The 22,266-nt window shown below is 47.2% G+C and overlaps 1 protein-coding gene across 4 annotated transcripts in view; it reads left to right on the top strand.

Moving 5' to 3' along the window:
- Window positions 1-659: 659 nt before the first annotated feature.
- SLC43A3 (solute carrier family 43 member 3) overlaps window positions 660-22,266 on the top strand; it is a 32,601-nt gene continuing 10,994 nt past the window's right edge. Inside the window, exons 1-8 of one of the 4 annotated variants that reach the window (XM_016186614.2) lie at window positions 660-973; window positions 1,632-2,022; window positions 4,565-4,694; window positions 8,127-8,173; window positions 13,797-13,873; window positions 14,065-14,157; window positions 19,273-19,412; window positions 21,656-21,750. In XM_016186614.2, the coding sequence (XP_016042100.2) occupies window positions 1,773-2,022; window positions 4,565-4,694; window positions 8,127-8,173; window positions 13,797-13,873; window positions 14,065-14,157; window positions 19,273-19,412; window positions 21,656-21,750 (832 nt within the window). In that variant the 5' untranslated portion in view covers window positions 660-973; window positions 1,632-1,772. The remainder of the gene's footprint in view (window positions 974-1,631; window positions 2,023-4,564; window positions 4,695-8,126; window positions 8,174-13,796; window positions 13,874-14,064; window positions 14,158-19,272; window positions 19,413-21,655; window positions 21,751-22,266) is intronic. The other 3 variants (XM_060176230.1, XM_007519566.3, XM_060176229.1) reach the window with 3 other exon arrangements.

Raw genomic sequence — 22,266 nt, 5'->3', positions numbered from 1 at the left:
ACCTTTTTTGGTGCCTGGAGGTGGCTCTCTGGGCTGGTGAGCTGTGGCAGGACGCCCCAGAGGATGAAATCAGGAGAAATTTGTGAGTCCGAGAGATTGAGAAGAGGTAGTGTGTGTGTGTGTGAGTGTGTGTGTGAGTGTGTGTGTGTGTGAGTGTGTGTGTGTGTGAGTGTGTGTGTGTGTGTGAGTGTGTGTGTGTGTGTGTGAGTGTGAGTGTGTGTGTGTGTGAGTGTGTGTGTGTGTGAGTGTGTGTGTGTGTGTGAGTGTGTGTGAGTGTGAGTGTGTGTGTGTGAGTGTGTGTGTGTGAGTGTGTGTGTGTGTGTGAGTGTGTGTGTGTGTGTGAGTGTGTGTGTGTGTGTGTGTGAGTGTGAGTGTGTGTGTGAGTGTGTGTGTGTGTGTGTGAGTGTGTGTGTGTGAGTGTGTGTGTGTGTGTGAGTGTGTGTGTGTGTGTGTGTGAGTGTGAGTGTGTGTGTGAGTGTGTGTGTGTGTGAGTGTGTGTGTGTGAGTGTGTGTGTGTGAGTGTGTGTGAGTGTGAGTGTGTGTGTGTGTGAGTGTGTGTGTGTGTGTGAGTGTCTGTGTGTGTGTGTGTGTGAGTGTGTGTGTGTGTTTGTTGGGGGGGGGGTTGGCCCTCTAAAGCATATGGAGAAGACTGCCTGACTGTGTGTTTGTCTGCAGGCAGCTGTTCCTGTTTCTTTGGTGTGTTCTCTCTCTCTCTCTCTCTCTCTCTCTCTCTCTCCTATTATAACTAACTTGGCTGGTGGCAGGCCGGGAGGGGCGGCGAGGAGGAGAGGGACCCACAGAGAGAAGGAAGTGATGGAAGTTGATGGAAACCCTCCTCCCCCTCCCCGATGCCGCACCCCCTGTCCTGGCCCTTCCGGGGGCTGAGCGAGAATGGGAGGAGCGCGGGAATCTGAACCCTGAAGGCGCCAGAAGGCAGAGAGATCCCTCTGAGTGAAGAGGACGAACCTGGCAGGTCCGTGTGGGGCCGGCTAGGGCAGGGGCCTGGGGGTGACAGGGGTGAGGCTGTGGGACTCTGGGGAGCTGGGGGCCAGGGAAGGAAAGGGCAGGGAGGCCTGGCTGAGTTGTGGGGCTCCTAGTCATGGGGGTCATGGTGGGGTGTGGGCTTGCCTGGGGGTATCTGATGGGGGTATTTGATGATGTTACCTGGGGTGACCCAGAGGGGAGGTCTCCTTCCACCCCCTCCCAACGCTATGTTGGAAGTGAGCTATTTTGAGGCTTTGGGACTGTCCCGAAACTCACTCACTCACCACTGGCCTTGGCAACTTGAATAACTAACTCTCTGGGCACTTTTGTTTGCTGCCAGCAAAGCCAAAGCAAAACACCAGTGTTTGCCAGGCCATTGCACAAAACTTGGGAGGACAGAGAGCAAGGAAGCATCCTAGCCCAGACTAGTGGCTGCTGTGGCCTGTGAGTGGACAGGACCCAGCATGGGGGTGCTGCTGGCAATTAAACGGGGGTGGGGGTGGGGGTGGAGGGAGAGAGATTTTGCAGCTGTTTTCACTGCTGGCTTCTCTCTACATCACAAAGAACCCTTTATTTCCCCCCCACCCCAATTTTCATCCCCCCCCATTTAATCTCATGTGGTTAACAGCTTCTGCCTTTATTCACAGGTCTTCTCTGATAGTGGCTTTTTCTCTCCCCCCACCCACCCAAAACCTGAACTAGAACACCCCCACCCCCTGAATTGGCCTAAGGAAATTTCCACCAGCTTCCACACCGGGACAGGAAGTTCCAGCGTTCAACCCCGTAGCATGCCTGGTCGGGTGCACACCTTACCAGTAGTGTTCAGTCCAGCAGGCCACCCACACCGTGGGCTTGGAGGACCAGCCATGCCAGGCCAGGGGCTGCCCCTGCGGGTGGGCACCCTGCTGACAGGCCTGCTGGAGTGCCTGGGTTTCGCGGGTGTCCTGTTTGGCTGGACATCACTGGTGTTCGTCTTCAAGACGGAGGGTTACTTCGAGGAGCTGTGTGCACCAGTGGGCAATGCTACAGAACCAGAGGGTAAGGGAGACTGGGCCTGGGTTCCAGTGGGTGTGGAGGGCTGGGAAAGACTTAGCCCTGAAGTTCCTATGCTTAAGGACCTGGGTTCAAGTCTCCCCACGGTCCCCTCCTGCAGTGGAGCAGTGCTGTAGGCTGCTTTCTTTCATCTCCCCTGTTGGGGAATATTCTAATATAAATATATTAGATGGCCTAGAGTTTTGGCTTAGTATCTAATCCATCTAATCCAATGCCTGAAAAGACTGTGTTCTTTTAGGCTATTTTAATAATTCTTTTTTTTTAATCCCTTTTGTTGCCCTTGTTTATCATAGTTGCTGTTGTTATTATTGTTGTCATTCTTGTTGGATAGGACAGAGAGAAATGGAGAGAGATGGGGAAGACAGACAGGGGAGAAAAAGACACCTGCAGACCTGCTTCACCACCTGTGAAGCAAACCCTGTGCAGGTGGGGAGCTGGGGGCTCGAACCGGGATCTTTGTTTGAGTCCTTGGCGCTTTGTGCCATGTGCGCTTAACCTGCTGTGCCACCACCTGGCCCTCTGTTTCAATAATTCTTAAATTAGCTGGATTATGAGGTTACATCTTCCCAGACATGAAGTATTAACTTTTGATATGGAATAGGCTTTCCAGTAGTTGATAAGCAGTAGTCATATGCTGAGTTTAAACCTACTATCTTTATATTCATTTATCTTTTTTTTTTTTTTTTTGCCTTCACTGGGGCACGCTGCAGGCACTATGAATTCACTGCTCCTGGTGGCCATTTTCCCCCCCAGCTTATTGAATAGGACAGAGAGAAATGGAGAGAGGAGGGGAAGACAGAGAGGGGGAGAGAAAGACAGACACCTGCAGACCTGTGAAGCGTCCCCCCTGCAGGTGGGGAGCCGGGGGCTTGAACCCAGATCCTTGTGTGAGTCCTTGTGCTTAGTACTATGTGCACCTAACAGGGTGTGCCACCACCTGGACCTTGTTTTATGTATCTGATCATTTATTCAACCGTTATGATTTTCCACCCAAACCAATGTGTCTGTATCTGAAATCCCTAATGTTTTGTAAAATTTTTTAGTAAAAGGACCCCAAGGGGAGGGCTTTTTTGTTTGGCTGCACCCATTCCTACAGCAATAAAGGTGTTGGGAAAGTCACCTCCAGGCTCTAGAGAGACTATCATTCTCTCTGAGTAATCTGTATCCTGCATCTCTGGCCCTGACAATATCATATTCCTCAAGTCTTACCCGATTTCTCTTCATCTCTATTATAATTAAAAAAAAAAAAAGTTTAATGCTTGCCCATTCTGCCAACTTTTTTTTTTTAGGGTGAAAAACCTTCCCTCACCCAACCTGGGGTGCAAAGTCCTCAGCTTAAAAAAATTTTTTTTTGGTGGGGAGGGAGGTAATTGGGACAGTCTACTCTTATTTATTTAGGATAGAGACAAGAGAGAAACTGAGATGGAAAGGGAAAACAGGAGAGAGAAAGATCAACCTGCAGCACTGCTGCACCGCTCATGAAGCTTCCCCCCCCTGCAGGTGGCCACTGGGGGCTTGAACCTGGGTCACTGTGCATGGTAACATGTGCGCTCTACAGAACGAGCCATCACTTGGACATCTTTCCTTTCCTTTTTTTTTTTTTTTTGCATGTTTTGACTTTTTATTTGTCATCAGTAGTGGGTTACAATATTTTACATTGTGTGTTTCCATTGTGTTTATAATATGTAGCTCACCCACCATCTAACTTCTGTGTCCTCCCACTTCCTGAATATAATGACCATAGGTGTCACCAGTCTGAGAAACCGTTTGATTGCTTGTGTCTGTGTGTGTGTTTTGCAAGTTCACATGTATCAGTTCTCTAAATTCCACATATGAATAAAACCATCTGGATTCATCTTTCCTCTTTCCTCTCTTCACTTATTTTGTTAAGCATATTCACCTCTAGTTCCATTCATTTTTTTGTCTCAAGGGACATAATACTATATATATATTTTTTATTTTAATTAAATTTTTTTGCCTCCAGGGTTTTTTTTGCTGGGGCTCGGTGCCTGCACCATGAATCCACTGCTCCTGGAGACTATTTTTTCCCCTTTTGTTGCCCTTGTTGTTTATCATTGTTGTTGTTCTTATTGTTGTTACTGCTATCATTGTTGTTGAATAGGACAGAGAGAAATGCAGAGAGGAAGGAAAGACAGAGGGGGAGAGAAAGATAGACACCTGCAGACCTGCTTCACTGCTTGTGAAGCAACCCTCCTGCAGGTAGGCAACTGGGGGGCTCAAACCGGGATCCTTATGCCACCGCCCGGCCCCCAATTTAATTTAATTTTTACCAGAGCACTGCTCAACTCTAGCTTGTGGTAGTGTTGGGAATTGAACCTGGAACCTTTGGTACCTCAGCAGACAGTCACCTTCTAACTCACCATAGGGGAGAATTTTCCAGCAGGTTGGGCATGCAGACTGGAGGAGGCTGCCTTTGCTGAGGGTGGACAGGGGGAGCCAGGTTGGGCCCTGCACACACCAGGGGCTCCTTAGCTCACCTTTTCTCTCCCTCCCCACCCCTTCCCAGGCTGCAAGGCCCAGGAGGAGAAATTTTCCCTTATCTTCACCCTAGCATCCTTCATGAACAACTTCATGACCTTCCCCACTGGCTACATTTTTGATCGCTTCAAGACCACTGTGGCCCGCCTTATAGCCATGTGAGTCCAGCAGGCTTGGCCCGGCTGGGGCTGAGCTGAGTTTTTCTGTAGCAACTTTGCTTGAGGTGGGGGTGGAGGTGGGATGAGACCCAGGGCCAGTCCTGGCCTGGCAGCTCTGTTAGAATCAGTATCCTGGGAGTTGGGCAGTAGCGCAGCAGGTTAAGCGCACATGGCGCAAAGCACAAAGACCAGCGTAAGGATCCTGTTTCGAGCCTGCTCCCCAGGCGGTGAAGCAGGTCTGCAGGTGTCTGTCTTTCTCTCCCCCCTCTGTCTTCCCCTCCTCTCTCTATTTCTCTCTGTCCTATCCAACAACAATGACATCAATAATAACTACAACAATAAAACAACAAGGGTGCAAAGAGCAAGGGCCGGCTTAAGGATCCTGGTTTGAGCCCCCGGCTCCCCACCTGCAGGGGAGTCACTTCACAGGCGGTGAAGCAGGTCTGCAGGTGTCTGTCTTTCTCTCCCCCTCCCTGTCTTCCCCTCCTCTCTCCATTTCTCTCTGTCCTATCTAACAACAATGACATCAATAACAACAATACTAACTACAGCAATAATGAAAAACAACAAGGGCAACAAAAGGGAAAACAAATAAATAAATATTTAAAAAATAAAACAACAAGGGCAACAAAGGGGAATGAATAAATATTAAAAAAAAAAAAAGAAACAGTCTCCTTTCTCATCCACCCTGCATTAGCATCATCATCTCCTTCTTCCTCCTCTTTTGTCTTCTCTTTCTGCATGTTTTTTGTCTCCAAGGTTATCTCTAGGGCTCGGTGCCTGCACTACGAACCCACTGCTCCTGGAGGCCATTTCCCCCATTTTGTTGCCCTTGTTGTTGCCATTGTTGCCATTGCTATTGTTGTTGTTGGATAGGACAGAGAGAAATCAAGAGAGGAGGAAAAGACAGAGAGGGGGAGAGAAAGACAGACACCTGCAGACCTGCTTCACCGTCTGTGAAGAGACCCCCCTGAAGGTGGGGAGCCGGGGACTCAAACCGGGATCCTTGCGCTACATTTTTTTTTTTTTTTTTTGCTTCTAGGATTATTGCTGGAGCTCTATGAATCCACTGCTCCCTGTGGCCATTTTTTTAAAAAAATTTTCCTTCTATTTTATTCGATAGGATAGAAAGGAATTGAGAGAGCAGAGGAGGAGAAAGGGAGAGAGAAAGATAGACACTTGCAGACCCGCCTCACTGCTCATAAAGCATGGAGATGGGGAGCAGAGGCTTGAACCCTGGTCCTTGCTCATAGTACTATGTGCTCTTAACCAGATGTGCCACCATCTAGCCTCCTGAATTTTTTTTCCCCATTACCTTTAGGGTTATGACTGGGGCATGGTGCTGACACTATAAATCATCCACTGCTCTGTGACCATTCCTTCATTTCATTTCATTTCATTTCATTTCATTTCATTTCATTTCATTTCATTTCATTTCATTTCATTTCTCTTTCCTTCCCTTCTCTTCATTTCTTTTCTTTCTGTCTTACTTTTTTTTGCTTCTATTTTATTGGACAGGACAGAGAGAAATAAATAGGAAGGGGAGATAGAGGGACAGAGAAAAAGAGACACTTGCACACCTGCTTCACAGTTCATGAAGCATCTCCCCTGCAGGTGAGGAGCTGGGATTCGAACCCAGATCCTTGTGCATTATGAGTGTTTAACCAGGTGTACCACTGTCCTGCCCCCCCTTTTTGCATTTTCTTCTTAAATTATTCCACTAAATTCACTGGATTTGGAGCCAGGTGTTGGCACAGCTGGTTGAGTACACACATCATCATGGACAAGGACCCAGGTCCCCACTCGCAGGGGGAAGCTTCCTGAGCTGTTTAGCAGGTCTACAGGTATCTCTCTCCCTCTCTCCCTCCCCCTTTCCTCTCAGTTTCTCTCTGTCTCTATCCAACAACTAAGTAAAATATTAGAAAGAAAAACAGCTTTGGGTGGGGGTGGGGGAGAGAGTTCACTGGGCTGGGTGTGCCCTTTGCCATATGGGAGGTGCCAGGGGGAAACTCCAGAGCTGTGATGTCTCTCTATCTCTCTCCTTGTCTCTCAGTCTCAATGAAGAAACTGTCCTGGGAGCAGCGAGCTGGCGCATAGAAGACGCCTCTGCTTAGGGACAAAATAATAACAGAGCCCAGGGTGGCACCTGTGTCCTGACACCCATCCTTGTCTCCACCCCTACTTCCCTTTCCTCTCCTTCTTCCTCTGCACTGCGGTTGCTGGCTCCCTGGGGTTCTTATGACGCTGAGCAGGAAACCCTGACCAACTTCCTGTAAGCGCTGGCCTGGGGCCAGGATTGCAAAATTCTCATGATGAAAACATGCCCTCTGCTCAGTCCATGGGACTCTCTGACTCCTCCCCACCCTGCAGCAGGGTTCTAGGGGTGCTCTGTCCGAGGGAGGAGGGGCGGTGGGGATGGGAGGAGATTGGATCTGGCTCACACAGGATGCTGCCCAGGCTTCATGCTGACCCATGGCCAGGCTTCTGTGATAAGCAAGGGTCTGCTGGGGTGATAGGCCAGGAGCAGAAACTTCTGGAAAGTACATAAGGCAGTGTGTCAGGTGGGGGTTGATGGACTGGATGGTGGGTGGTTAAGGAGCGGCCAGAACTAGCTTGAGAATGACACCCCTTCCTCTTTTATTATTATTAATTTTATATGGTTCATTTTGGGGGACTGAGCGGTGGCATACCTGGTTGAGCACATATATCACCATGTGTAAGGACCAGGGTTCGAGCCCCCGCTCCCCACCTGCAAGGGGGACGCTTCATGAGTGGTGAAGCAGGTCTGCAAGCGTCTGTCTTTCTTTCTACCTTTCTTTTTTTAAAAAATATTTATTTATTTATTTTCCCTTTTGTTGTCCTTGGTTTTTATTGTTGTAGTTATTATTGTTATTGATGTCATCATATTGGATAGGACAGAGAGATATGGAGAGAGGAGGGGAAGACAGAGAGGGGGAGAGAAAGATAGACACCTGCAGACCTGTTTCACTGCCTGTGAAGTGACCCCTCTGAAAGTGGGGAACCGGGGGCTTGAACTGTTATCCTTACGCTGGTCCTTGCACTTTACGCCATGTGCGCTTAACCCGCTGCGCTACCCCCGGACTCCCTCTCTCTCCCTTTCTATCTCCTCTTCCTCTTCTCTCAGTTTCTCTGTTCTGTCAAATAAAAATAGGAAGAAAAAAAAAAAAGGAAAAATAACCTCAAGGAATGGTGGGTTGGTAGTGCAGGCATCAACTCCTTCTTCCAAGGGCTTGGCCTGATGAGGTATTCCCAAAACTAAGCTCCGGAGCTCAAGAGATTTCAATGACCCTTGAATTCCTAGGCAGAGAAATGCATGTGATCAAATGTCCCCAACCCCAGAATTGTGTGTTCTCCTGCGAGTGTGTCTCTCTCCTGGATGAGATAAGACGTACATCCCATTGTGTGTTTCAGATTTCTATACACCACCGCCACGCTCACCATTGCCTTCACTTCCGCAGGTGAGTACTCACGCCCCCGTGGGGGCCGGTGGGGGAGGCTGTGGGCAGTGTGTTGGCTGCTGTGGTTATTTTGAAAGCCACAGATTTTGAACTCAGATGGATTCTCAAGAAGGTGACTGCTGGTCTCTGAAAGCAGTTTAGTCTGATGGAGGACTATGATAAATTAAGGGCACTGGGTGGGCGGTGCTCCAGAGAGGATCGTTCCTTCAAAAGAATCTCCCTCTTCTTGTCTCTGCTTACATATTTGCTTAAAAAAAAAACAAAAAAACAACAAAAAACAAAGCTGCAGTGCTGGTCTGAGTGACAGTTATTTTTTTTGGGAAAAAAAAATCTCTTAATTTAGCAGGGAAGAAACTGACAACCCAATTATAGTTGAAAGTTTCCTTTTCTAAATTTACCAGTCTCTATAAATATATAAATATCCCCCTCCCCAAGTCTGCAAACCCCAATCCTACTCATCGCCGCCCCTCCTGGTTATATAGAGATGGGAGGCCAGGGAGATCACTTGTTAGAGATCTTCCCTGGGCCACACAGCATGTCAGTGGGAGGTACTTGGGAGCCATAGAGATGCCCTCCCTCCCTCCTTTCTTTTCTCTTCTTTGACAGAGACAAAGAGAAATCAAGAGAGAAAGGGAAAACACAGAGAGGGAAAGAGACAGAGAGACACCTGCAACATAGCTTCAGTACTCATGAAGCTTCCCCCCCTGCAGGTGGGGACTGGGGACGTGAACCAGGGTCACTGAGCATGGTAATATCTGCACTCAACCAGGTGCGTCACCACCTGGCCCCACATCTTGGTTCCACTGGTGGAACTACCTTCAGGAATTCCTCCCCATGGCTCAGTGTTTGGCCTGGGGGAGAGGAAAGGACACATTAAGTTGTGTATTGCCCCATGGCTCTAGCTGGTTGCATCTGTTTGCTCAGTAAACATTGGGCTGAGTGTCTTTGCCCAGACAGAGCTCATGGAATGGCTTGGTCATGCCTCCAGCCAGGAATTCAGACCCACTCTCCTGACTGGCATTTTATCTTCTTTTTTTTTTTTTTTTAATTTTTCCTCCTCCAGGGTTATTGCTGGGCTCGGTGCCTGCACCATGAATCCACCGCTCCTGGAGGCCATTTTTTCCCCCTTTTGTTGCCCTTGCTGTAGCTTCCTTGTGGTTATTATTATTGCCCTTGTTGATGCAATTCGTTGTTGGATAGGACAGAGAGAAATCGAGAGAGGAGGGGAAGACAGAGAAGGGGAGAGAAAGATAGACACCTGCAGACAAGCTTCACCGCCTGTGAAGTGACTCCCCTGCAGGTGGGGAGCCGGGGGCTCGAACCGGGATTCTTACGCCGGTCCCTGCACCTTGCGCCACATGCGCTTAACCCACTGCGCCACCGCCCGACCCCCGGCATTTTATCTTTTTTCCACTTCTGAGACTTGTTCTCCTCTCCTCTCCTCTCCTTCCTTCCTTCCTTCCTTCCTTCCTTCCTTCCTTCCTTCCTTCCTTCCTTCCTTCCTTCATTTTTAAAAATGTATTTATTACCTTTTGTTGCCCTTGTTGTTTTTTTTTACTGTTGTAGTTATTACTGTTATTGATGTCATCATCATTGTTGGATAGGACAGAGAGAAATGGAGAGAGGAGGGGAAGACAGAGAGGGGGAGAGAAAGATAGACACCTGCAGACCTGCTTCACTGCCTGTGAAGCGACTCCCCTGCAGGTGGCGAGCCGGGGGCTCGAACTGAGATCCTTATGCCGGTCCTTGCACTTTGAGCCACCTGCAGTTAACCCACTGCACTACCGCCCGACTCCCCTTCTTCCTTCATTTTTTCCTTCCTTTTTTTTTTCTTCCTCCAATCCTTCCTTCCTTTTTTCCTTCCTTCCTTCCTTCCTCCTGTTTTTTCTTTCTCTGCCTCCCCTCACTTTCTCTTTTTATTTATAGGGACAGAGAGAACCTGTGAGGGAAATGGAGCAGATTATGAGGGAAAGAGACAAACACCTGCAGCTCTGCTCCACTAATCCATAGCTCCCCGCTCCTGCCGGTGGGGAGTTGGGGCTTGAACTCAGGTCCTTGTGCATGGTAACATGTGTCCTCTACCAGACGCACCACTGCTGGCCCCCACTTTATTATTATTATTATTTATGAGAAAGAGACCAGAGCACCATTCAGCTCTGGCATATGCCGTGCTGCGGCTTCCTATGTGCAGGGCCCAATTGGTATCACCTTATCTCTGAGTCTAGACCAACGACTGTCAAGCACCTCAATGTGACAGCGATGGCTGCTTACGCTTGACTAACATTCATGCGTCCCCGTCCCCAAGATGATGAAGTAAAATGCCAACAGAAAGGTAAGAAGATGTGTCACGTACACACATGAGGGCCTTTGCTGGGTAGAAAATGTAAATAGAGCTTGAGAACTTAGTCTAAGGCAGGGGTGGCAAACTCTTCTTTCTTCCTCTCTCCCTTCCTTCCTTCCTTCCTTCCTTCCTTCCTTCCTTCCTTCCTTCCTTCCTTTCTTTCTTTCGCACTTATTGCCGCTCTGAGCAAAGCTCCCAGAGTTGCTGAATTTCGAGTCCTGCCTCCGCTTTCTTGTCTTGACTGGTGGTGACCTAATGACAGGCCCTCGGACCTCATGTTCCCACCACTGGACTAAGCAGATCAAGTTCACGCTGGAAAAATGGTGAATCAGTGGAAAACACAGGGCTCCCTTCCTCTATAAAGGAGGATTTTTTTGTTTGTTTATTTTGTTTTGTTTTAGAGCAAATGTGGAGACCACATGAACCTGTTGTGAAAGAAATCTTCTGGTGCGTTAGGAGAGAGGAGTCTTTAATAAAAACCATTGACAGCTCTCCACCTGCAGGAGGTCGCTTCACAAGCAGTGAAGCAGGTCTGCAGGTGTCTCTCTTTCTCTCCCTCTCTCTGTCTTCCCCTCCTCTCTCCTTTACTCTCTGTCCTAGCCAACAACGACGACATCAACAACAATAATAACTACAACAACAATGAAAAACAACAAGGGCAACAAAAAGGAAAATAAATTAAAAAATAAAAGAACAAGGACAACAAATGGGACAATAAATAAATAAACATAAAAAATTAAAATAAATAGATAAAATAAAAGCCATTGAATGCCAACTAAGCGCAAATGCCCTGAGATTCCAGCATAGGATAAGTCGGTGGACGCCAGTGGTTCTGTTTTCATTTCCCTTTCAGCCTTCTGACTTCACGAATCAAAATTTGATGTGGGCTGAATTTTTTTTAATATTAAATTTATTTATTTTTAAAAATAGTTAAGAATTTTTATTGGGGGTCAATACAGTAAATACAGTCATTGGTTCATGTGTAACATTTCTCTGTTTTCTGCATAACACTCTATCACCTCACCTAGGCCCTCCACCATCATATTCCAGGACCTGAACCCCTACGCACACATCCCTCCCCAGAATCCTTTACTTTGATGCAATACACCAAATAAATAAATATATATATATTTATTTATTATTGGATAGAGACAGAGAGAAACTGAGAGGGGAAGGGGAGATAGAGAGGGAGAGAGACAGAGAGACACCTGCTGCCCTGCTTCACCACTTGTAAACATTTCCACCTTTCAAGTGGGGACCAGGGGCTTGAACCTGGATCCTTGCAGACTGTAATATGTGTATTTAACTAGATGTGACACTGCCTGACCCCAATTAATTTATTTGAATGAGAGAGACACAGAGGAGTATCTATATCTATCTATATCTATATCTATATATCTATATCTATATCTATATCTATCTGTATCTGTATCTGTATCTATATCTATCTGTATCTGTATCTGTATCTATATCTATCTGTATCTGTATCTGTATCTGTATCTGTATCTGTATCTGTATCTATATCTATCTGTATCTGTATCTGTATCTATCTATATCTATCTCTATCTCTATCTCTATCTCTATCTCTATCTCTATCTCTATCTCTCTCTATCTCTATCTCTATCTCTATCTCTATCTCTATCTCTATCTATATCTATCTGTATCTGTATCTATCTGTATCTGTATCTGTATCTGTATCTGTATCTGTATCTATATCTATCTGTATCTGTATCTGTATCTGTATCTATATCTATCTGTATCTGTATCTGTATCTATCTGTATCTGTATCTGTATCTATCTGTATCTGTATCTGTATCTGTATCTATATCTATCTGTATCTGTATCTATATCTATCTGTATCTGTATCTGTATCTGTATCTATCTGTATCTGTATCTATCTGTATCTGTATCTGTATCTATCTGTATCTATCTGTATCTGTATCTGTATCTATCTGTATCTGTATCTGTATCTGTATCTATCTGTATCTGTATCTGTATCTGTATCTATATCTATCTGTATCTGTATCTATATCTATCTGTATCTGTATCTGTATCTGTATCTATCTGTATCTGTATCTGTATCTATCTGTATCTGTATCTGTATCTATCTGTATCTGTATCTGTATCTATCTGTATCTGTATCTATCTGTATCTATCTGTATCTGTATCTGTATCTATCTGTATCTGTATCTGTATCTATCTGTATCTGTATCTGTATCTGTATCTATCTGTATCTGTATCTGTATCTGTATCTATAGAAAGAGAGAGAGGAGAGTGAGAAGAGAGAGAGAGACAGAAAAAAGTCCAGTGCACTGCTTAGCTCTGGCTTATGGCGCTGCTGGGGATTGAACCCAGGATCTCAGAACCTCAGGCATGCAAGTCTGTTGCATAACCATTATGTTGTCTCCCCAGACCCTACCTTCAGATCCTTAAAAGATGGGGTCCCTGACAATGGGGCTGTTGGGAATTGGGAGCAGCTGGGAACCAGTGTGGGACTCTTGTTTGGGTCGCCGTGTGATGCCTCTCCCCAGTCTTATTTGGGTCGCTGTGTGATACCTCTCCCCGGTCTTGTTTGGGTCTCTGTGTGATACCTCTCCCCAGTCTAGTTTGGGTCTCTGTGTGATGCCTCTCCCCGGTCTAGTTTGGGTCTCTGTGTGATACCTCTCCCCAGTCTAGTTTGGGTCTCTGTGTGATACCTCTCCCCGGTCTTGTTTGGGTCTCTGTGTGATGCCTCTCCCCGGTCTAGTTTGGGTCGCTGTGTGATACCTCTCCCCGGTCTTGTTTGGGTCTCTGTGTGATGCCTCTCCCCGGTCTAGTTTGGGTCGCTGTGTGATACCTCTCCCCGGTCTTGTTTGGGTCTCTGTGTGATGCCTCTCCCCGGTCTTGTTTGAGTCGCCGTGTGATACCTCTCCCTGGTCTTGTTTGGGTCGCTGTATGATACCTCTCCCCAGTCTAGTTTGGGTCGCTGTGTGATACCTCTCCCCGGTCTTGTTTGGGTCTCTGTGTGATGCCTCTCCCCGGTCTTGTTTGAGTCGCTGTGTGATACCTCTGCCTGGTCTTGTTTGGGTCGCTGTATGATACCTCTCCCCAGTCTTGTTTGGGTCGCTGTGTGATACCTCTCCCCGGTCTTGTTTGGGTCTCTGTGTGATGCCTCTCCCCGGTCTTGTTTGGGTCGCTGTGTGATACCTCTCCCTGGTCTTGTTTGGGTCGCTGTATGATACCTCTCCCCGGTCTAGTTTGGGTCGCTGTGTGATACCTCTCCCCGGTCTTGGATTCTTCCAGAGTCAGCCTTGCTGCTCTTCCTGGCTATGCCCATGCTCACGGTCGGGGGGATCCTGTTCCTGCTCACCAACTTGCAGGTGCGAGCTCACCTTAACCCTAACCTCACACACCCCGCAGGAGCTGGGGAATCCCGCATGGGAGGGTGGCGAGAGAGGCCACGGTTGCGGTGGACGCACATTTGGGGTGGTGTCTTCTGGGGTGCAGGTGGCATGGGGTGTTATGGCGGCTGAGTACTCAGGGGAATCAAGACTGGTCACCTGTTTTTCAGGTTGGAAACCTATTTGGCAAACACCGTTCAACCATCATCACCCTCTACAATGGTGCTTTTGACTCCTCCTCTGCAGTCTTCCTTATTATCAAGGTAAAAAAAAATGGGGGGAGGGGGTCGAGCTGTAGTGCAGTGGGTTAAGAGCACGTGGCATGAAGCACAAGGACCGGCTTAAGGGCTTAAGGATCCCGGTTCGAGCCCCTGGCTCCCCACCTGCAGGTCTGCAGGTGTCTATCTGTCTTCTCCTCCTCTCTCCATTTCTCTCTCTGTCTTATCTAACAACAACAATAACTACAACAAGGGCAACAAAAGGGAATAAATAAATATTTTAAAAAATAGCAACAGATTTTTCATTTTTCTTAATTGAAAGCTTAAGGCATGGAGGGAAAACTATGAGGAAAACTTAGAATTAGGCCTTTAACAGTGGCATAAAAGTATCAATTTGAGTCTTAGCTTATTATCTTTATTTATTTATTTATTGGATAGAGACAGCCAAAAATCAAGAGGGAAGGGGGTGATAGAGAGGGAGGGAGACAGGGAGTAGACACCTACAGCCCTGCTTCACCACTCTCAAAGCTTTCCCCCTGCAAGTGGGGACCCAGGGGCTCGAATCTGGGTTTTTATGCAGTGTGACATGTGCTCTCAACCAGGTGCGTCAGGACCCTAATTTGAGTCTTATAAATGCAAAAAGAAAAAAAATCATGGGACATATACACTCTATGGTGTACTACTCAGCAGTTTGTTTGGGACTAAATAGATGGAACTGGCAGTGATTATGGTTAGTAAAATAAGAAAGGGCAAAACAACTACGGCTTGAATTCACTCTTATGTGGAATATAGGGAACTGAAATACATAAGCTTGAAAAAAGAAAAAAAATATATAGAGAGAGTCAACTATATCTGTGACCTTGGAAGAACAAATGGGGGTGACTGCAGGAGGCGGGCATATGGGCACAGAACCCTGGTGGTGGGAGTGGTGTGGAATTATATCCCTATTATTTTATAATCTTGTAAATCACTAATAATATATATGTTAAAAGTAGCAACAGCTGGCACTGATGTGCATTTAGCTGTGCTCAACACTTTGGAGCTGGGTGCTGTGGTAGCTTCATTCTTTGTGAGGTGTAGGAGTCTCAGAGGGGCGGGCAAGGTGCTTGGGGAAGGGTTTTGCAGTTAGTAGTTGGTACTTGAAGTGCAGTCCCAGGGACCGAACTCTGATACTTCCAGCTTGCAAGTTCTGTTTTCGTAGTGATAATCCTGGAGACAATAAATAAATAAATAAATAAATAACAGTAAGAAATAAAAATAAGGGAGTCAGACGGTAGCACAGTGGGTTAAGCGCAGGTGGCGTAAAGTGCAAGGACTGGAGTAAGGATCCTGGTTCGAGCCCCCGGCTTCCCACCTGCAGGGGAGTCGCTTCACAAGCAGTGAAGCAGGTCTTCAGGTGTCCTCTTTCTCTACCCTTCTCTGTCTTCTTCTCCTCTCTCCATTTCTCTCTGTCCTATCCAACAACAATGACATCAATGACAAAAACAATAAGAATTACAATAATAAAGCAACAAGGGCAACAAAAGGGAATAAATAAATAAATATTAAAAAAGTATTAAAAATAAATCATTTTTTTCTTTAATATTGGATAGAGACAGAGAGAAATTGAGAGGAAGGGGGAGAAAAAGAAGGAAAAAGACAGAGAGACACCTGTAGCATTGTCTTACCTCTCACAAAACTTTCCCCATGCATGTGGGGAGGGAGGGCTTGAACCCAGGTCCTTGCACATGGCAATAATGTATTGAAGCCGTGCCTAGCCCCCCTATCTTAACCATCTGTTTTTTCTTCTTTTTTTTCTTTTTTAAAATATTTATTTACTTATGTATTTCCTTTTGTTGCCCTTCTTTTGTGTTGTAGTTATTATTGTTGTCGTCATTGTTGGATAGGACAGAGAGAAATGGAGAGGGGGGAAGAGAGAGAGGAGGAGAGAAAGACAGACACCTGCAGACCTGCTTCACCGCCTGTGAAGCGACTCCCCTGCAGGTGGGGAGCCTGGGACTTGAATGGGGATCCCTATGTTGGTCCTTGCACTTTGCGCCACCTGCGCTTAACCCGCAGCACTACCGCCCGACTCCCTAACCATCTGTTTTTAAGTGGACAGTTTGGTAGCCTTAGGTTCCTTCACAGTGTTGTGTGTCCTCCCCGCCCCAGCCCTTAGCATCCACAATTCTACTTCCCAGCTCTTTGAATTTGATTTACTCTAGCAGAGGGCTCATAAACTATTTGTTCCTTTGTGATTGGCTTTTCACTGAGTCCCGTGTCTTCAAGGTTCATCCCTGTGTCCGAATGTCCTTGTTAAGGTTGAGTAGTGCCTCATCAAGTGCCTGTGTCTTCCTTGTCCACTCACCCTTGGCTGGACACGTGGTCTGCCCCTGCCATTTGCATATAACAATGCTGTTATGACCACTGTGTTACACTGACTTTTAAAATTTTTTTTAATTTTATTTACAAAAATGAAACATTGACAAAACCATAGGATAAGAGGGGTACAACTCCTCACAGTTCCCACCACCAGAACTCCGTATCCCATCCCCTCCCTTGATAACTTTACTGTTCTTTAACCCTCTGGGAGTATGGACCCAAGGTCACTGTGGGTTGCAGAAGGTGGAAGGTCTGGCTTCTGTAATTGCTTCCCTGCTTCTTCTTCTAGCATTTGCCCTTCTTCCGTAGCCAGTCAACAGCATCAGGTTGAGCCTGATGTAAAGTTTCGAGACCTCCTTTGAATCTGGAGAGGTGGTAGTCGTTGACTATGTGGGTCATAGTCTGTCTGTAGCCGCAGGGGCAGTTCGGGTCGTCTCTGGCTCCCCAGCGATGGAACATAGCGGCGCACCGGCCATGGCCTGTTCGATAGCGATTGAGGAGGGCCCAATCATAACGTGCTAGGTCAAAGCCGGGTTAGCGCTTGCAGGGGTCTGTGATGAGGTGTTTGTTCTTTACCTCAGCTGACTGCCAACTCTGTTTCCAAGAGACTGGAACAGAGAAGTTCAGTGTAGGCATAGGGGACCAGATTAGGTGACGAGACGTCAAGCGTTGGACAGGGTGTGCGAAGATATCCGCGTATATTGGCAGGCCAGGTCGAGCGTAGATGTGGGAAATGAACTTAGATGCTGCCGCATCCTGACGAATATCTGGCGGGGCGATGTTGCTAAGAACTGGCAGCCATGGGACCGGGATGGAACGGATGGTTCCAGAAATTATCCTCATGGAGGAATATAATTTGGAATCGACCAAGTGGACATGGGGGCTACGGAACCATACTGGGGCACAGTATTCTGCAGTGGAATAGCATAATGCCAGAGAGGATGATCGTAGTGTGGAAGCGCTCGCGCCCCATGAGGAGCTGGCCAGTCTTGCAATGATGTGATTCCTCGCGCCCACCTTTGCTGCAGTTTTTATGAGATGTTTGTGAAATGACAGGGTGCGATCGAGAGTAACGCCAAGATAGACTGGCTGGGCTTCATACCGGATTCTCGTATCGCCAAGCTGCACATTAAGCTCACGCGAGGCCGAGGCATGGTGTAGATGGAAAACAGATGATACCGTTTTTGCAGTGCTAGGGATTAGTCGCCATTTTTTACAGTAATCAGATATCAGAGACATGTCTTTCGTGAGTGTTTCCTCGAGGATGTCGAACTTGGATGCCTGAGTTGCACAGCAGATGTTATCGGCGTAGATGAACTTCCTTGAAGAAGTTTCTGGGAGGTCATTGATGTAAATATTAAATAGTGTAGGAGCCAGAACAGAGCCCTGGGGGAGGCCACTTGAGACAAATCTCCATCTGCTAGACTTGTCACCCAGATGTACCCGGAAACTTCTGTTTTGGAGAAGAAACGATATAGTGTTGGCCACCCATGGAGGCAGGCATCTTGAGATCTTGACTAGGAGACCACGGTGCCAGACCGTGTCATAGGCTGCTGTGAGATCAACAAAGACAGCACCCGTCTTTAAATTCTTCTGGAATCCATTTTCAATGTAAGTTGAGAGGGCCAGGGCTTGTTCGCAGGTAGATCTTCCTGGGCAGAAACCAGCTTGGGCGGGTGATAGGAATTCCTCTGTAAGATGAGAAATACGTGACAGAAGCAGCCTCTCAAGGAGTTTGTAACACACGGAGAGGAGAGAAATTGGTCTATAGCTGGCGGCCAGTGTTGGGTCTTTCTTTGGTTTCAAAACCGCTATTACCTTCGCACGACGCCAAACTTTGGGCATAGACTCAGATTCCAAGATGTGGGACAGGAATGAAGCGAGCCACTTCTTTGCCGCGGGACCCAGGTTAAGAATGAATTCTGGGATGATGTTATCATAGCCAGCAGCTGTTCCTGGTTTAACCCTCTTCAAAGCATCTTCCAGTTCAGACAGTGTAAAGGGAGAGAGTTTTGGAGATGGACAAGATAACCGGAAGTGGGATGACCACTCATGGGAAATTTCTCTTTTCCAGACTGGGTCGATCTTAGCACGTCCAACTTAAGTTAGGTGACTGGCCACTGAGTTTGGAGATACGGGAGGATGGGAGACGGGAGGGGGTTGGCTACCGGCACCCAGTCTGTGAAGAAGCTTCCAGGCCTTCCTACTTGAGTGGGTGAAGTTCAGACTTTCTGTGAGTTGTTCAGCTTCCCTGCTGAACATGGGCTTTGACTGGTCGGTCCATACTCCCAGCCTGCCTCTCTCTTTCTTAAGTGGGGCAGGGCTCTGGGGAAGCAAAGCTCCAGGGCACATTGGTGGAGTCATCTGTCCAGGGAATTCTGGTTGGCATCATGCTAGCATCTGGAACCTGGTGGCTGAAAAGAGAGTTAACATATAAAGCCAAACAAGTTGTTGATCAATCATGGACCTAAAGACTGGAATAGTGCAGATGAAGAGTTGGGGGGGGTCCTCCATTTTGTAGATAGCTGGTAGGCATATTTTAGTTATATTCCAAAGGGCCTGTGGCTATACTAGTTTTTTTTTTTCCCCTGAGTCTGAAAACTGATATGCAGGTGGATCTAAGTTATTATCTGGGGAGATGATGTCATGTTTGGAAAAAGGACCAGAAAGCTGGATCAGGAAAGAGAGTAGCTCCCCAATATGGGAAAGGGGTATAAATATTGTTGACTGTAAACCCCATCGATTTGATGTGATCTGGGGCCCACTGACTTTTTTTTTCTCCCCTTCCTTTTCCTTCAGCTCCTTTATGAACGGGGCATCAGTCTCAAGGCCTCCTTCATCTTCCTCTCTGCCTGCAGTGTTTTGCACATTGGGCGGACTTTCCTCCTGATGCCTCGGGGCCACATCCCCCACCCACTGCCCCCCAACTATAGCTATGGGTAAGGACTGTGATCTGCTGGCTGTGGGGAAGAGGACCTCATCTGATCTGGGGGGTGGGGGTGGGACAGATCCAACTGCAATAGGAGAGAGAGAGAGAGGAGGAGGAAACCTGTCTCAGGAAAGAGGGACAAGAATGGAGCCTATCAGCTAGCTATTGCTACATAACAAACAACCCCGAAATTCAATGGCTTAAGTCACGAAACACTGAATATATATATTGTGAAGCTGAATAGTGACTATTTTTCTTTTTAAATTTACATTATATATTTTAAATAGAGAAATTGAGAGGAAGGGGACCGGGTGGTGGTTCACCCAGTTAAGTGCACACAGTGTGAAGCTCAAGGACTCACACAAGGATCCAGTCTCGAGTCCCTGCTCCCGACCTGCAGAAGGGACGCTTCACAAGCAGTAAAGCAGTTCTACAGGCGTCTATATTTCTTTCTCCCTCTTGGTCTCCCCCATCCTATCTCAATTTTTCTCTGTCCTATCCAATAAAATGAAAAGAAATAAAAATGGCCACCAGGCACAGTGGATTCATGGTGCCAGCACCAAGCCCCAGTGATAACCCTGGAGGAAAAAAGAGAGAGAGAAAAGAGAGAGAGAGAGAGAGAGAGAGAGATAAGAAGGAGGAGGAGGAGGAGAAGGAGAAGGAGAAGAAGGAGGAGGAGGAGGAGGAGGAGGAGGAGAGACAGAGAGACGTGTAGTATTATTTCACCACTCAAGCTTGCCCCTCTGCAGGTGGGAACCAAGAGGCTTGAACCAGGATCCTTGCACATGGCAAAGTGTGCTGTCTACCATATGCACCACCAGCTCCCAGCCCCCAGCATTGAATGTTTTTCCTAAGTCTGTGGGTAGCTGGGTCTAGTGACCAGAGATAAATTTAGAGGATCTTGGCAGTGCTGATTCATGCCCTGATCATCCGGTGGGCTTGTTGGGGCTGGCTGGTCCATGTGACTCTCTCGCATGGGTTGTATCTGGTGGTTTCTTGGGGTGGGACAGGGGGCTCCATGTCTCAACCTGCAGCCAGCTGACTTGGGCTTATTTACATGGTGGTTTTAGCATACTCAGAGAGTGCAGACATGTGTAAGGTTCCTCGAGGTTTAGGAATTGGCATAGAATTTTCTTGACTGGCTTAACTCATCAGACAGACGCACGTCTGTCATTATTGTTGTTCTTGTTATTATGAATTTGATTATTTTGACCAGAGCACTGCTTAGCTCTGGCTTACAGTGGTAACAGGAATTGAACCTGGGAGCTCTGAGTTTCAGGCATAAGAGTCTGTTGCATGAATGCTGTGCTATCTCTTTGCTCCTTGGAGATATTTTAAATTATTTTTTAATTATCTTTAATGCATAGTACAGCCAGAAATCAAGCAGGAAGGGGGGAGGTAGAGAGGGAGAGAGAAAGAGAGACACCTGCAGCCCTGCTTTACCACTTGCAAAACTTTCCCTTGCAGGCAGGGATCAGGGGCTCAAACCCAGGGCCTTGTACATTATTTTTTTCTTTTCATTTTTTGTTTATTTATTTATTTATTTATTTTCCCTTTTTGCATTTGTTTTTCATTGTTGTTGCAGTTATTATTGTTGTTGTTATTGATGTCGTCATTGTTAGATAGGACAGAGAGAAATGGAGAGAGAAGGGGAAGACAGAGAGGGGGAGAGAAAGAGAGACACTTACAGACCTGCTTCACCGCCTGTGTAATGAGCCCCCTGAAGGTGGGGAGCTGGGGGCCCGAACCGGGATCCTTATGCCAGTCCTTGCGCTTTGCGCCACGTGTGCTTAACCCACTGTGCTACCGCCCGACTCCCAATCCTTGCACATTCTAATAACATGTGTGCTCAACCAGGTGCATCACTACCTGGCCCCAAGAACTTTAAAAAAATTTTTTTAAAGATTTATTTATTAATGAGTGAGAGAGTTATTAATGAGTGAGAACCAGAGCACTGGTTTAGCTTCTGCAGCGCTACGGATTGAACTCAGGACCTCCTGTGTCCAAGTCCAGTGTGCTGCCTGATGCCCCATCTCCTGCGCTGCTTATCTAGAAATCTTTAGAAACTATGGAAGCCTCATGGCTGCACCCAAACACCCTCATCTAACTGGTTAGGTCTGTCCTCCAAGGCAGCAGGCACCTTGGCAGACGACTCCCATCTGCTGTAAGCAGCGGAGACCCTTTGCACTGACCTCTGCAGCCTGACTCTCAGCCTCAGCTCATAGTCCTCGGGGTGGGCTTCTCTCTCCACAGCCTGTGCTCTGGGCAGGAGAGCAGAGAGGAGAAGATGGTTGAGCTGGAAAAGCTGAACGTGCGGTCGAAGGAGTTCTCATCTACATCTACGGAAAGTGAGCCCTCGTCATTCTGCTTCATCTGTCTCTGTTTCTGCACATCTCCGGTGTCTGCCCAGTCCCCCTTTTCCTTTTCTGTTTGTCTTAAGTGTTAACATCACAAATCACATCTGGCTAAAGTAGAAACAAGGACAGGACTCTGAGATGCCAACAAAAATCAAGGAAAGTGCTCGAGGAAGAAGAGAACCAGGTTACATTTTGGGGAGCCCAGTCTAAAGTAACAGCCAGTTGGTTGTCTGGTGGTGGTGGGGGGGGGGGCAGTGGAAGACTCAGACTGTCAGCCTTGGGCGAGGAACAGAACACTTAACACACAGGCCCCTCTGGACCATGAAGAATTGGGCAGGAGAAATTTCTAGGAAAAAACTTAGGTTACTAGGGACTGGGCAGTGACACACCCATTTGAGTGAACTTATTACCATCAACAAGGACCTAGGTTCAAACCCCTGGTCCCCATCTGCAGGGGGAATTTTCACAAAAGTAGAGCAGAGTTGCAGCTCTATCTATCTATCTATC

The sequence above is a fragment of the Erinaceus europaeus genome, chromosome 17, assembly GCF_950295315.1.
Source record: "Erinaceus europaeus chromosome 17, mEriEur2.1, whole genome shotgun sequence".
Lineage (NCBI taxonomy): Eukaryota > Metazoa > Chordata > Mammalia > Eulipotyphla > Erinaceidae > Erinaceus > Erinaceus europaeus.
The sequence above is the reverse complement of the archived record's forward strand: the minus strand, read 5'-3'. Positions and strand labels throughout refer to the sequence as shown.